This window comes from Rattus rattus, chromosome 9 (assembly GCF_011064425.1).
Source record: "Rattus rattus isolate New Zealand chromosome 9, Rrattus_CSIRO_v1, whole genome shotgun sequence".
Classification (NCBI taxonomy): domain Eukaryota; kingdom Metazoa; phylum Chordata; class Mammalia; order Rodentia; family Muridae; genus Rattus; species Rattus rattus.
The window spans coordinates 3,246,767-3,260,632 of NC_046162.1; the positions used below are offsets into that span (position 1 = coordinate 3,246,767).

The 13,866-nt window shown below is 50.0% G+C and overlaps 1 protein-coding gene across 3 annotated transcripts in view; it reads right to left on the bottom strand.

The window, feature by feature from the left end:
- Window positions 1-304: 304 nt before the first annotated feature.
- Window positions 305-13,866, bottom strand: part of Rab11fip3 (RAB11 family interacting protein 3) — an 81,435-nt gene continuing 67,873 nt past the window's right edge. For all 3 annotated transcript variants that reach the window (XM_032914409.1, XM_032914408.1, XM_032914407.1), the window contains 7 exons: window positions 8,014-8,117; window positions 4,893-5,033; window positions 3,096-3,177; window positions 2,312-2,449; window positions 1,944-2,099; window positions 1,689-1,829; window positions 305-1,599 (listed from right to left, as the gene is read on the bottom strand). In XM_032914409.1, coding sequence (XP_032770300.1) covers window positions 1,486-1,599; window positions 1,689-1,829; window positions 1,944-2,099; window positions 2,312-2,449; window positions 3,096-3,177; window positions 4,893-5,033; window positions 8,014-8,117 — 876 coding nt within the window. In that variant the 3' untranslated portion in view covers window positions 305-1,485. The remainder of the gene's footprint in view (window positions 1,600-1,688; window positions 1,830-1,943; window positions 2,100-2,311; window positions 2,450-3,095; window positions 3,178-4,892; window positions 5,034-8,013; window positions 8,118-13,866) is intronic.

A 13,866-nucleotide genomic window follows, 5' to 3' on the forward strand; every position in this document is an offset into this window, starting at 1 on the left:
AGTTTTCTCTCTGGAAAGTATTAAAAAAATTGATCAACCTTCAATCTATAAAAAATACCTACTCTACATGATAGAAAAATCTCTCCTCCAAGTTTACACTGATTTACACACAAGGCTTTCCCCAAAATGTACAATACGAGGCAACATCTTAAACCGTAGTGTAGAAGGGAGGTGGGGGCGGGGGTGATAGGCAGTGAAGGGATGCAGGGCAGCATGTGTGGGCACAAGCATTCATACACTCACACTTGTGTGCACACTCATGCATGCGCACACACTTGCGCGCGCACGCACGCACGCACGCACGCACGCACGCACGCATGCATGCATGCACACCCACACCCACTCACACTCACACAGCCTATGGTGTGGTCTCAGACACTGTGCCCAGACTCCAGACAGTGCTCAGGCTCAGGTCCAGCTGCTATGGGTGCTGCAGCTCTGTGGGTGGTGCAAGGGCAGGCGCAAGCCTTCCTCTGCCTCTGGGCCAGTGCAGAGCCTCCTCCACCCATCCACTAGCAACAGGACTCCTGGGGGATGCCCAGGGATTTAAAGTCAAAAGCAGAGAAGGAAACTGTTCCAGAGGCCTAGACTATTGTCTGGGAAATATAGACTTCTCCCAAGGCAGTAAAATCAGCCTGAGGAGGGTGTGGGCCTAGGAACCAAGACAGACCACACCTGAGGAGAAGCAGCACCTGCACCGGGGTCAGAGAGGCTGACAGTGTTCACCAGTCCAGGAAGTGAGTTCTAGTCAGCATGAACTAGCTGCTCCAGCCCCTACAAGAGGACCAGAGCTGATGAGTTACTGTAGTGAGGGCCTGGCCAAAGAATAGCTGTGTGGCTTGGAGGCCCTGGGTCCAAAAGTGAATGGAAGCCCATCTGGTGAGAGACGGCCTGAGCAGCGTTAAGGAGAATTGGTGGCCTATGGATCTGGACCAGACCCCACATGTGCCATTTTTGCCTGTCTGTCTTTCCAGCACTACCATTTCTATGTCCAACTTTGGGTCCTCAGCTTGAAGACCATGTGGGAATGGCCAAGCTTGGGTGGCACCATGTCAACAGGAGTGAGAGGCAGCGACTGAGGTGAGGACTCATTTTCCTCTCTCTTCCTAACAGGGTGCATAGCAGAAAGAGGGGTGGGCCAGAGACTCAGCAAGGGGCCTGTTCCAGCCTGCAGACTATCCCCACATATTTGCATACTGCTGAGCAGACATGGGTGTTGTTGGCCAGGCTGGCTTGTGGTGGGAGGCCCTGGCTTCCTGATGTTCAGAGAGCCAGCTCCACTCTTCATCTGCTGTGGACTTTCCTTTCTTGCTTCTTACTGCCTCTGTGGCCTTTCTTTATTCTCCCAGTCCAGCTGCACGAGGGCTCCACACACTCTAGGCTTGGTAAGCTGCAGGACCTGCTGGTCGTGGCTCTTTGTGGCAAGACAGGGCCACTCTTGGGTGCTGTGGGGTCTATAACCAGGCCAAACTGGGCGAAGATGTACTACTTGACCTCTAGGATGGATGGGTTGGTCTCCAGGATGGCCACGATAATCCTGTCAATGTAGTCCTGCAGGCGGAAATTGATCTCTTCCTGCTTCTGGATTGCTTCCATGAGCTGCAGAAAAGCAAAGGGTCAGTGCAGGGAGAGGAAGGGGCCTGTGCACGATAAGAGACCTAGGGTTATACAAAGGCAGGACAAGGTACCTCATCTCGGGAGACAGAGCTGATCTCTGCAGCCAGGGATTCTGAGAAGGACGTGGAGAAGAGGCTCTTGGCACCCTGGATACTGAGGGTGATGATCTGTCCATTTAGCTCATCATTTTGCTCCTTCAGGTTACGGTTGTCCTAGGGGACATGGCAGTGTCACACTGGGCTATGCCCTTGCTGGGACAAGGTGTCCCCTCTCATGCCAGCCTCTCAGGAGCTTCTGTGAGGGTAGATGCAAGGGCAGAGCCACACCTGTTTGAGTCTGCGGACCTCCTGCTCCAGCTCACTCTCCCGTGCACGGCTGTTGTACTCCTGCAGGCCCAGGCTGCTGCTGCGGCCCCGTCGCTGCTCCATCTCCAGTCTGAGGAGCTGCAGGTGTTCTAGCTGCTTGCGGAGGTCCTCGATGAGCTGCGAGGCAACCACAAGGTGGGCTCCCACTGGCTGGCCTAACCACCCTCTCCTGGGAGGATGTTAAGCTGCGTTCCAAGAAGCTACTGCCCAGTGGCTTCAGTTCCAGTGGCACTGCCCGGAATGGCAGGAAACTGTTTCCTGCCTCCACCAAACAGCAGGCTATATCAGATAATATGGGACATGGGGAGGGGACAAATGGCCCAGCTCACCTCCTGAGTTGCTTCCTTGTCTCTCTGGAATTGGTGCCGCTCATGGCTTAGCTTGTCCCCCATTTTCCTCTTATTCTCCTGTTCTTCACTGAGCCGCTGTGTCAACTCTTCAATCTCATCCAGCATCTTCTGCTTCTCCTGCAAAAACAGACACCTGTGTGGGAGGTAGTGGCACCGCTTTACCCACATATGCAGCCTGACCCAATGGCCTGTGCTCTAGACCACCCACTCTCAGTCCATGGCAGGACTCGGTTTGTGCTTTCCTGGCATCCTGTCAAAGCTGCCCTGCTTGTGGCCAAAGGACCTTCATCTGGACAAGATCTGGCCCAGTGTCCATGGGAAGCTCCTGTGTGGCTCCTCCTGATTTATAAGCATCAGCCTAGGTAGGCTGGAAATGTTCAGTTTCCCACAGGGTACTCTGTGGGGGTGCCGAGAGGGGTGGCCTCTCATCAAAAACCGAAACACAAGTTAAGAGTACTGCCTCTGCCTGGTGAAGTGTAAGACCATCTATCTTCCAGTCACCTCAGGTGAGTTGGTAATGTGGGTCTGGGCCTACAGGTCCCAAGTCTATGGGAGAGCTGAAAGGCTGGCTTGGGTAACATGTCTGCACAGCAGATCCTTCATATCTGAGCACAGCAGGGCCCAGAGTTGCCAACCTGCCCTCCCTTGTTCAGAAGGCCCTGGCCACATGTCCTGGCTCCATGCTGGTGTGACAAGCAGAGGGCAGAGGACAGAATTTATTCTAGGCAGGGCCTTCCCCACAAGCACCAGGCCAGCAGCTCACCTCCTCAAGGCGCTCGATGTTGGCCTTCAGACAAGGTGTGCAGGACCGCAGCTCACTGTTCTCCTCATCCAGCTGCTGCAACCTGAGACACAAAGAACAGGTCAGGACTGGCTCCCAGTGTGCCTCCAAGGGGTAAGGGAGGCCTAGCTGTGGAGGAACACTCAACCATTGGGAGCTGTTTTGTGACCCACCATAATCACAAATGCCATGGCTTGTCCTTACCTCACCACCCAGCTTCTCCGTGGTCTGATTTTATATTTTGAGATAGAGTATTATGAAGCGTAGGCTGGCCTCAACCTTCCCGTGTACTCCTGATCCTCTAGCTTTATCTCCTGAATGCTGAGATTACAGGTGTATGCTACCTTGCACTGGCCATGATGGCTTTTAAAGGCACTCTGGGCTTAGGAATTTTAGGTTATAGAAAAGCTGTGGGCAGTGCAGTCTCTGCTGTTTTTCCTCTGTGGTTTTCCTTCTCATCATCTACTGTGACGCATCACAACCTACACCCAGCTGGGCTCCACTATGAATGAACCAAACCCCAGCACTATCCTTGTGTCTTTTCTATTCCCTGGGCTGTGTGTCTCCCAGACGGTCATATGTAGTAGTAGTCTTTTCTGTAGTATATTCTGCAAAATGTGCCTCAGACTGGTTTTTGGTGGTAGGACTTGGAGACACATGTTTAGGGAAAATTCTTCCACAGTGAGGTCCTTGTCACACTCATCTGACATCCACCACAATCATGGGTCACTTGGTTAAGATAGATCTACTAGGTGGATCTACTTGTCTCTTAGTTTATATCCCAAGAGAGGGACCCCACACAAGCTCCGGGAGGGGTGTTTACAGACACAGCTGGGTACTCCTCTGGAGCAATATTCCTGTCTTCTGTGTACAGGCTGGCTATGTGGCTGAAGACTCCAGCCCAGCTCATTCACACCTTGGCTGGTCTCCCAAGGGACTGTTACCATCGCCACTCACAGCTCTAGTCACTGAAGCTCTTTCCGTTGGCCCCCGCGTCCCTTTGGCACAGCTCCATCGCTATGTGGGTGTGTATGGGTATTTCCATTATTGGTTGTTCCTGGAGTGGGACTGTTAATAAACCAAGCCCACGAGGTCTCTGTGTTTACCAGGCTGGCCTTATGTTCAACTGAACCTGAGTTTAATGCTGAAACCCACAGGGTAGAAAAAGAGAACCAGTTCCCACAAGTTGTCCTCTTTACTTTCACACATGTACATGCATGCACAAACACATAAACATACAGAAATAAATTAATGTAATTTTAAAATTAAAACAGAAATTTCAAGCATCTTTTCATGTGAGTATCCCTTTTTTCTCCTTTTCTGTCCCCCACTTATCCCTCCCTCCCCCTCCCTCCCTCCCTCCCTCTCTCCTTCCTTCCCTTCCTTCCTTCCTTCCTTCCTTCCTTCCTTTCCTTCCTTTCTTTCTTTTTCAAGATAGAGTTTTTCTGTGCAGCCCTGGCTGTCCTGGAACTCACTCTCTAGACCAGGCTGGCTTGAACTCCCAGAGATCTGTTTGCCTCTGTCTCCTGAGTACTGGCATAATAGGTGTGTACCACCAACACCCAGCTGAGTATCCCTTTTTCTGTTACTAAGCTCTCCCTAGATGCTATACTTTCTTGGTAGACAGGCGTTCTCCTGCCTGCACCGGAGCTCTGCTCACCTGGCCTGCACCTGAGCATTACTCACCCGGCCTGCACCGGAGCTCTGCTCACCTGAGCATTGCTCACCTGGCTTGCACCGGAGCTCTGCTCACCTGGCCTGCACCTGAGCATTGCTCACCTGGCCTGCAGGTTCTCGATCTCGATGCTCTTCTCCCGCTCCATCTTGCACAGGAGCTCCTTCTGCTTCCTGGTTTCTTCTAGAACCTTCTCTTGGGCTCTGAACTCCTGCTCCTTCAGCTGCTCTTCCAAGGCATTGGCTCTGAGGGCAAAGAGGAGGTAAATACCTGTAAGGTGCATGAAGCATTATTCTGAGGTACTGTGTACTGACCAGGTAGCAGCTGTCCCAGGAAGGCCAGCCACTACAAACTTAGATGTGTACAACCTGAAGAAAGAGCCACAAAGTGTTGGCATCTGAGGGTGACAGCCCTGGACAGAAAGCAAATGTGACAGCAGGTCCATACTGCTGAAGCAGGCCCCGTGAGGCAGCACAGTTAGACTGCGGTGAGTCTTAGACATTACACCCTTGAGGGCTGATCAGCTTCATTCATGTGCGGCCCTAAAGGCTGTGGCAGAGTCACCCCTAGAGACAAGGCTTCTCTCTGTCTCTAAGCCCCGCCAGGATCACTCAGAGAAGAACCCTGTTTAGGCTTGAGGCTCTGGCCTCTTCCTCAGCTTCCTGCAGAAGACAGGGATGGTCAGACACAGTCGCTGAGAAAAGCACTGCCAGCCCTGTCCACAGCTGTGAAAACGCTGAGGCCCTGGAGTGCACACTTAGCTCCTCTCTGGTAAATGAGAGCGAAGGGCAGTGCAGAGCACCAGACAGCACGGGGTTTTGTAGCACACATAAACAGGTCACACCAACACCTACAGCGTGGGTGTGGAAGCTGTGTGTCTGGGGCTGTACGTAAAAGAGATTGATACACTATGGGAAGAAGAGGCACACATCTTTAATCCCAACACTCTGGAGGGAGAGGCAGGGGAGCTCTGTGAGTTCAAGGCTAGTCTGGCCTACAGAGCAAGCTCCAGGACAGCCAGGGTTACAAGGAGAAGCCCTGTCTTGAAAACCAAAAACAACTCTTAGAAATTAATGTTAGGCTGTGGCTCAGAGGGTGAGGGCCTGCTCAGCATATACAAAACCCAGAGCTGACAACAGTGAGAGACAGAGCTGGGGAAAAAAGGAATAAGTGACAATGAGTAAGAAAATTAAAACAGAAAAGAAAGTTTCAAATTCAAAACAGAAGACCTTACATAGGAAAAAGGGAAAGGACAAGATAGTATCAGAGCTTAGGAAAATGAAGAAAATTAAAGTTTTGAGTTTTTTTTATTTTATTTATATGAGTACAGTGTAGCTGTTTTCAGACACACCAGAAGAGGGCACCGGATCCCATTACAGATGGTTGTGAGCCACCATGTGGTTGCTGGGATTTGAACTCAGGATCTCTGGAAGAACAGTCAGTGCTCTTAACTGCTGAGCCATCTCTCCAGCCTAAAAGTTCTTGATGATCTACCTTGACCAAAAGAAGTCAAGGCTGATGAACAGGAAGAGAGTACAGAGAGCTTTAGAATTCCCCTGAAGTGGTGGCAAGACGGTCTGGCAGGTAAGAGTGCTTGCGTCCAAGCCTAACTACCTGAGTTAGAAAACCAGTGGTCTTGCTCTGTTTGCATGCACACACACACGCCTATTTCTCAGGGTTAAAGATATAAAATTACACACTCAACACAGAGACCTTTGAGAGCCACATGGAGGCATCCAGGGTGATAAACAGACCAGTGAGAATATGCAGAACAGTAGCCCAGGCTCCATGAAGGCCGGCAGCATCCAGAACACACCTGCTTCCTCCTTGTGTTTTCAAAGGGCCTCTCTGTGGTCCAGGCTGGCTTCAAACTTACCACACCCCTGCCTCTTTTCTTTTGCTCAGGATATCATACAGCTTGTCTTCCTGTTCAGTTTAGCTTTTGGCTAAGCCACTTGAAAAGGCTGAGGCCTGCAGAGGCCATCTAGGGCTCTGCACAGCACCCCACTTAACTGTTCCTCCAGGACAGGGCTCTGCCCTCAGCCCCATAAGCCCTTCTCGATGTCCTCTGAGGACACCATGGAAGCTGCACTAATTCCACTTCCTCATCTGTAGACGGTGTCCGCCTCTTAGTTATTGAGCAGCAAGAGCCTCAGGAGACTTAACCTAGGACCTCAGAAGTACTCGTCAGAGGCCCCCATACTAGGGACTAGCTGCAGGTGGACCTGGGATCAGCTCCATGAAGAGTACCACGTCCTCCAGAAAACCGACCTGTAAAAGCTCTGCCTCCCACGTCTCTGTTCTGAACTCAGCCTCATGCAGCACAGTCTGCTCCTGAGAAACAAATCTCCCCTTGAATTTATTTGATTAATTTTTTAAAAGGTTTTTTTTATGTGTGTGGATGTTTTGCATACATGTCTGTCTGTGAACCACGCGGGTGCAATGTCAGTGGAGGCCAGAAGAGGGTGTTGGATTCTCTGGAACTGGATTTATAGACAGTTGTGAGCTGCCATGTAGGTACCAGGAATCAAACCCAGATCCTCTGCAAGAGCAGCCAATGCTCTTACCTGCTAAACTATCTCTCCAATGCCTTCTTCTAAAGTGCGTGCGTGCGTGTGTGCGTGCGTGTTGGAAGACAGAGGACTTCAGGTGTCATCCTTAGGAACACTGCCCATTTCTTTTGAAGCTCATTGACTAGGCTACCCTGCTGGCCAGCAAGTACCAAGGATCCTCCTGTTTCTACTTCCCCAATGCTGGGATTATAAGTGTGTGCCCCCATGCCTAACATTTTATGTAGGATTTGTACCCAGGTCCCCATGTTTGCCAAGGCAAGCATGTTCCTGACTAAGCTGTTTCCCTAGCACCATTCATATACCTTAAGTTGGTATTGAACACACTGTACAGCCAAGAATAACCTTGAACTCACGATTCTCCTACCTCCTCCTCCCAAGTGTTTGGGATGCATGTATGAAACACCACGCCCAGCTCCTGTTGTAAAGGTAGCTCCTCTCCCAGCTCCTCATAACTACTTTGCTTGCACACAGGCAAGTAGCCTCTGATCAACCAGTTAGAGTCCTCTGGTCGTGCCTGGCAGCCAACCAGTATGTGAGTGGATGGGGTGGCATCAGGTAAGAACAAGTTCTCTGCAGGATTCTGCTTAGTGAGGTGGAGGATGCGTGTGGTCTGAGTGGCTTTGGGCAGTGCCAGGCCTCAAGCCACACTCACCTGTGCACCAGCTGGAGGTTTTCTTGCCTCAGCCGGCCGTGCTGCTCCCCGGCAGCTGCACTGTCCTTCTCCAGCTCTGACACCCGTCTCTCCAGGAAGATGACCTAGGTAAAGAGATGACTGCCTGAGGAACAAGCTGGAAGACGCAAACGCTGTGCCTGCAAGGGAACATCTGGGAGGCAGTGTGGGATTTCCATACTGAAGTCGGGCTCATCGCTAGAGACTATCTCATGAATCCAGAGCAATGCAGCTTCCACAGGGTCACAGACAACTCAGCAGAGCAAGGGCAGATGTCACTGGGGAATTCAAGCCCTAGTGGCCTCATGGCTTGTGCATGGGACCATGAGGCCCATCCAGACACACATTCACAGGAGAGACTCAACCGCCAGACAACACACATGGAGGAGGCTTAGATGTTGGGGACAATAGGGACAGAAAGGGCCATGTCTCAGTCTTCTCCTCCTTCAGGAGAGAAGATAATACAGGGAGAAATGGAGAGGAGCAGAGGAAGGACTTAGCCTCAGAACACAGGGAGCCCTGAGGATGCTAAGGAGAAAGAATACAGCAGAGGCGAGGCTGGGTACAGTAACGATGAAGCAGGGTGGAGAAGAGGCCCGGCAGAAGCAAACCAGAGGAGTCAGGGCAGGCATGGCTGGGAGGGCGCCCAGCTAAGGAGGCCCAGGTGGAGTACAGTCCTGAGGGGCCGGGGAGGACAGTGCTGGGCACCGTCACTGGGCAGGAACAGAAGGAACCAGGTAGAGTTGTTGCTGCCACCCTTATCAGTCTGACATGGGTCCTTGGCAAAGGGGCATGACCACGGTGCGGCACCTGGCCAGGTGGTGGCAATGTACACAAGGCAAGCCCATGGTAGTTATCGCTCTGTGGTGTTTAAAGTGAAAATGGCCCCAAAGGACTCGTGTATTTAAATGGCTGCTGTGATGGTATTCTTGGTTGTCAGCTTGATATATCTGGAGCTAAAACCCCAGCAGCTGCGTACACCTGTGAGTCCCAACCTAGGAGGGTGTGAGCCACTTAAATGAGAGCATTAACTGTAAAGAATGGAATCCTGTGCCTTGGGGTGGAAATGGTGGGAGGACCCTAATGAAGCTGAGAACTTGGAACCCAGATTCTCAAGGGTTTATCTCACCTGAGGAGGTCGTCTCCCCACCCTCAGCAGAAGATGCGTTCCAACAACCTGAAATACTGCCTTTTTCACCTTTGACTGTGGAAACCAATCCTTCATTGTCTGCTAAACTAGCAGTGGCTTTCTCTGGAGGAGATGTCAGGCACACAACATTGATGTTCTTCAGGGCTGACCAATGGTTGCCTCTAGACCCATAACCAGACCTAAGGCTAGGCAGGCTCCTAGGGGGGAGCTCGGAGAGTCCATGAGGAGGTGCACTACACTGACGAGCTTAATGAGTTTGCTAATTCATTCAAGCAGAAGTCTGGAGAATATGTGTGGGAGTGGATTTTAAGGGTGTGGGTTAACAGTGGAAGGAACATAGAACTGGATCAGGCTGAGTGTATTGATGTGGGGCCCACAAAGTGGAGATTCATGGAAGCTCTCAGAGGTAAAGAAAGTGACAAAGCCAGATGGTAGTGGCATACACCTTTAATCCCAGCACTTGGGAGACAGAGGCAGACAGATCTCTATAAATTTGAGGCCAGTGTGGTCTACAGAGCTAGGTCCAGAACAGCCAAACCTTGTCTTGAAAAACCAAAAATAAAAAAGTTGTCCTGAGTGTGAGTGGCAGCTGAAGCATGACTCAGGAGATGGCCGACTGAGGAGCTGGAGAGGCTAAGATACCCTTGGCTTAGCGTTGATGAGGGGAGTGTAAGGCTCAGGGAAGACGCCATGCTAGAGTGGGCACTGTCCCAGAAGACTCGCCCTTCACTAACAGTGTAAGACAAAGACTGCTGAGAGGGCGCCGCACACCTGAGGAGCTCTGCACCTCAGTCTGGTAGAATCAGTGCAATGGGTTTAACTGGGCCCAGAAGCAACAGGGCCAGGTGGCCCCACTGACTTGCCAAAGGTGAGGGATTTACTTATTGTAATGGGCAGCACAGGCAGCGTGAATTTGACGGTGGCATGACTCGTATGGACCTTTGGTACCGGCTAATCAATCATAGTGTCCCCAGGCATGACACAGATAAGAAGCTGACTGCATTTTTGTTAGATCTGTATAAGCGGAAACATTCTAAAGCAAATGAAGAAAGACTACACTGGGTCATGGCAAAAGGGACTCTAGGCCTGTGATCCAATTCCATGCTTGAGCCAGCTTGCAGACCCAGAAATCCCATGAATGAAGGGATGGCCAGGTTTCCCTGAGGAAGAACCATGATTAAATACCTAAGGCTAACCTTTCCTCAGTTCATCCCCATAGGTACCTGTGCTGAGGCCTTTTATAAGGTTAACTGTACACTGGGGGAAAGGAAATCAGACTTTTCCAGGTCTATTAGTTCTGAATTGATGCTGATTCTAGGAATCCCCAAGAAACATTGTGGCTCTCCATTTAGATGGGGGAATCTGCTGAAGTCTGGGGGTGGGAGGTCCCTGAACTCATTCTGTGGCCATTATAATTGGGATAGATATACTTAGGAGTAGAATTCTCATGTTGGTCACTTGACCTGTGGAGTGAGGGCTGTTACAGTTAGAAAGGCTAATGGAAGTCTTTAGAGTCTGCTTCTGCTAGGGCGCATAGTGAGTACCTGGATCCACCAGACCCCGATGCCCTTAAGCCAACAGGCTGACACGGAAGAACAGTGTTAGGAGGGGCAGTTAACCATACTTCCAAGGGAAACTGGATTGCTTTTCCACAATGGCAGTAAGGAGAGTATGTGTGGAGTGCAGGAGACTCCTTTAGGCCATCCCTTGGTGCTACTGTGCCCTGTTATTAAAACCCATCAGAAACAATGGCCTAACCCAGGCAGGATGACAAAGAGACCCTTCAGGAATGACAGTATGGGTTACACTCCTCCAGGAAAAGAGCCAAGACCGGCTGACATGCTTGCTGAAGGTGGAGGAAATGCAGAATGGGTTGTAGAAGAAAGTAGTTTGGAACCATGTGACCAGTTGCAAAGACACAGATCATAATAATTAACAAGAGTGTTTCTGTCCTATTTTGTTATGAATATGTTTGTTGGGTTTTTTTTGTTTTGTTTTGTTTTCTTGGAGCTGAGGACCGAACACAGGGCCTTGCACTTGCTAGGCAAGCGCTCTACCACTGAGCTAAATCCCCAACCCCTTGTTACGAATATGTTTACACAGATATTTCTGGTTTTTTTCCTCAATTTCGCTGTCATGGCTATCATACTTAAATTTGAGATATAAAGGAATGTCTCTATTTGGGATTGTATGTGGGATTGTTTTATGATGTTCGGTATGATTATGACCTGGGTATTGTTTTCATTCGACAATCAAACATGACACGAGGAGATATGATTGTCTGTCAAGTGACAAGCTGGAAAATTGTCATGGCTATTCTTGGTTATCAACTTAACTAAATCTGAAATTAGATAAAACCCAAGTGGCTAAGTATACCTATGAGGAATTTTCCCCGCAAGACAGATTTTCTCTGTTACAGCCCTGGCTGTCCTGGAACACAATCTGTAGACCAAGCTGGCCTCAAACTCAGAGATCCACCTGCCTCTGCCTCTCAAGCCCTACAGAGAGATGTTTTTCTTTTCTTTTGGTTGTGAGTGTAGCCTTTAATGGCTGAGCCATCTCTCCAGCCCGAGGGAATTTTTTCTAAATTAAATAATTTGAAGTGGGAAGACCACCTTTAATTTGGGCCACACCCGCTGGCAGCTTAGAGAGAGGACATGGAAGGAAGAGGCTTGCTCTTTGCCTGCCTGCTCCCCTCTCACTGGCGAGTCCATTCCTTCACTGGCATCAGAGCCCCGCTCCCCTTTTTCTGGATTCTGGCATATGCTAAAGAGCAGATGAGACATCCTGCCTGCGGACTGAACAACGACTAGATTCTTTGGCCCTTCCATTGCTACATGGTCACTGTTAGATAAGCTGGACCACAGCCCGTAAGCTATTCTAACACCACCCCCCACTGAGTGTGTGTGTGTGTGTGTCTGTCTGTCTGCACACATAATGTGTGTATATAATACATAGACTCATTCTGTAAGTTCTTTTCCCCTAAAAACCCTGACTAATACAGCTAGAGGTGGTCTCAGTTGATGAGACTGGAAATGATTAGGAAGTGTGCTCTTTTTGGAGGAAGTATGTCACTGGAGTGAGACTCTGAGGTTTCAAAAGCCCCCACCCTTTCCAGTGTTCTCTGTACCTCGTGGCTGTGTCTTACAGTGTGAGCTGTAAGCCGCTACTCTAATGCCGTGATGCCTGCCTGCTGCCATGATGGACGTCTATCCCCGAACTGTAAATCCCAAGTTATACTTTTCTTCTCTAAGGTGCCTTGGTCATGGTGTCGTAGCACAGTAATAGTGTCGTGTGTGTGTCTGTGTCTGTCTGTCTGTCAGTAGTCTGTCTCAGGGAGGCCATTGAAAGAAGCTGTGAAAGTGAAGACCGGATTTTGTTAGAGACCCCAAGATGCTGGAGATGCCAGAGCTGTGAGCTGTCTGCCAGGGAGAGCTGCACACAGGGAGTGTGATCAGCCCGAGAGAGAGAGAGAAGTGTGCTACAGTCAGCAAAGCTGGGAAGGTGGAGCCACCCTTTGACACTGGACATGGAGCGACAAGATCTGAAGTTTGCCCTGTTACGTTTTGGTCTTGCTTTGGTTCAGTATTTCCATTGTGCCCCTATCCTCTCTTCAGAAATGGAATATATTCTGTGTAGTACATGCTGGAAGCGTGTAATTTCCTTTTTGAGTTTACTTATAGTTACAATTAAGAGATTACCTTGACACTCAGAGATTTAGGACTTTTAAACTATGCTGAGGCCGTGAGAGGTCCTGGACATTTGAGGATGTACTACATATGGTATGTATTATGAGATGGCCGCAAAACTCTGGGGCTAAGGAGGGAAACGCAGTGGCTGAAATGAGAATGGCCCCCATAGGCCTGTATGTTTGAATGGTCAGTCCTGAGCTAAAGGAAGTGTTTGGGACGGAAGAGAAAGTGTGGTCTTGTTGGAGGAAATGTGTCACTGGACCACTTCCCCATCATTCCTAGTTAGCTCACTCTGCCTCCTGATTGTCTCTTAAGATGTGAGCTCTCGGGGTTGGAGATTTAGCTCAGTGGTAGAGCGCTTGCCTAGCAAGCGCAAGGTCCTGGGTTCGGTCCCCAGCTCCGAAAAAAAGAAAAAAAAAAAAAAAAGATGTGAGCTCTCAGTTGCTGCTCCAGTGCCATGCCAGCCTGCCTGCTGCCATGCTCCCGGCTGTGATGATCATGGACTCTACCCTCTGAAACTAAAAGCCCCAAGGAAAGCTCTGTAGTCAGCATCTGTCCTTGGTGCTCCCTAACATGACTCATATTTCCAGGGCCAATCTAGCACAGTCATTAATGGCAGTCTGGAGAGACGGTTCACTCTTGTTCTCCTCTGACTGCCCCACATGTGTGTGCATTATTGTAACCTCACACATATCCACACAATAAGAAAATATAATAAAATATTATGGCTATGGTTTAGTTCTATTCATGGCTTGCTCTGCTCAAATCCTAGGAAATGCCCCTTTTATAACATAAGCATTTGAGGGAATCAGGGCTGAACAGAGGACCTAATTAGCTAGATGACACCACTGCCACTTCGACTGAGCTGTCCCAACAATATTCAACCGGGTGTGGGGGTGAGACCAGGTGCTGCCAAGCACCACCCACCACCTGACAGAGCACATGGGGACAGACAGGCCCTCAGCCCCTTTCACATTCTGGTGACACTGCCTT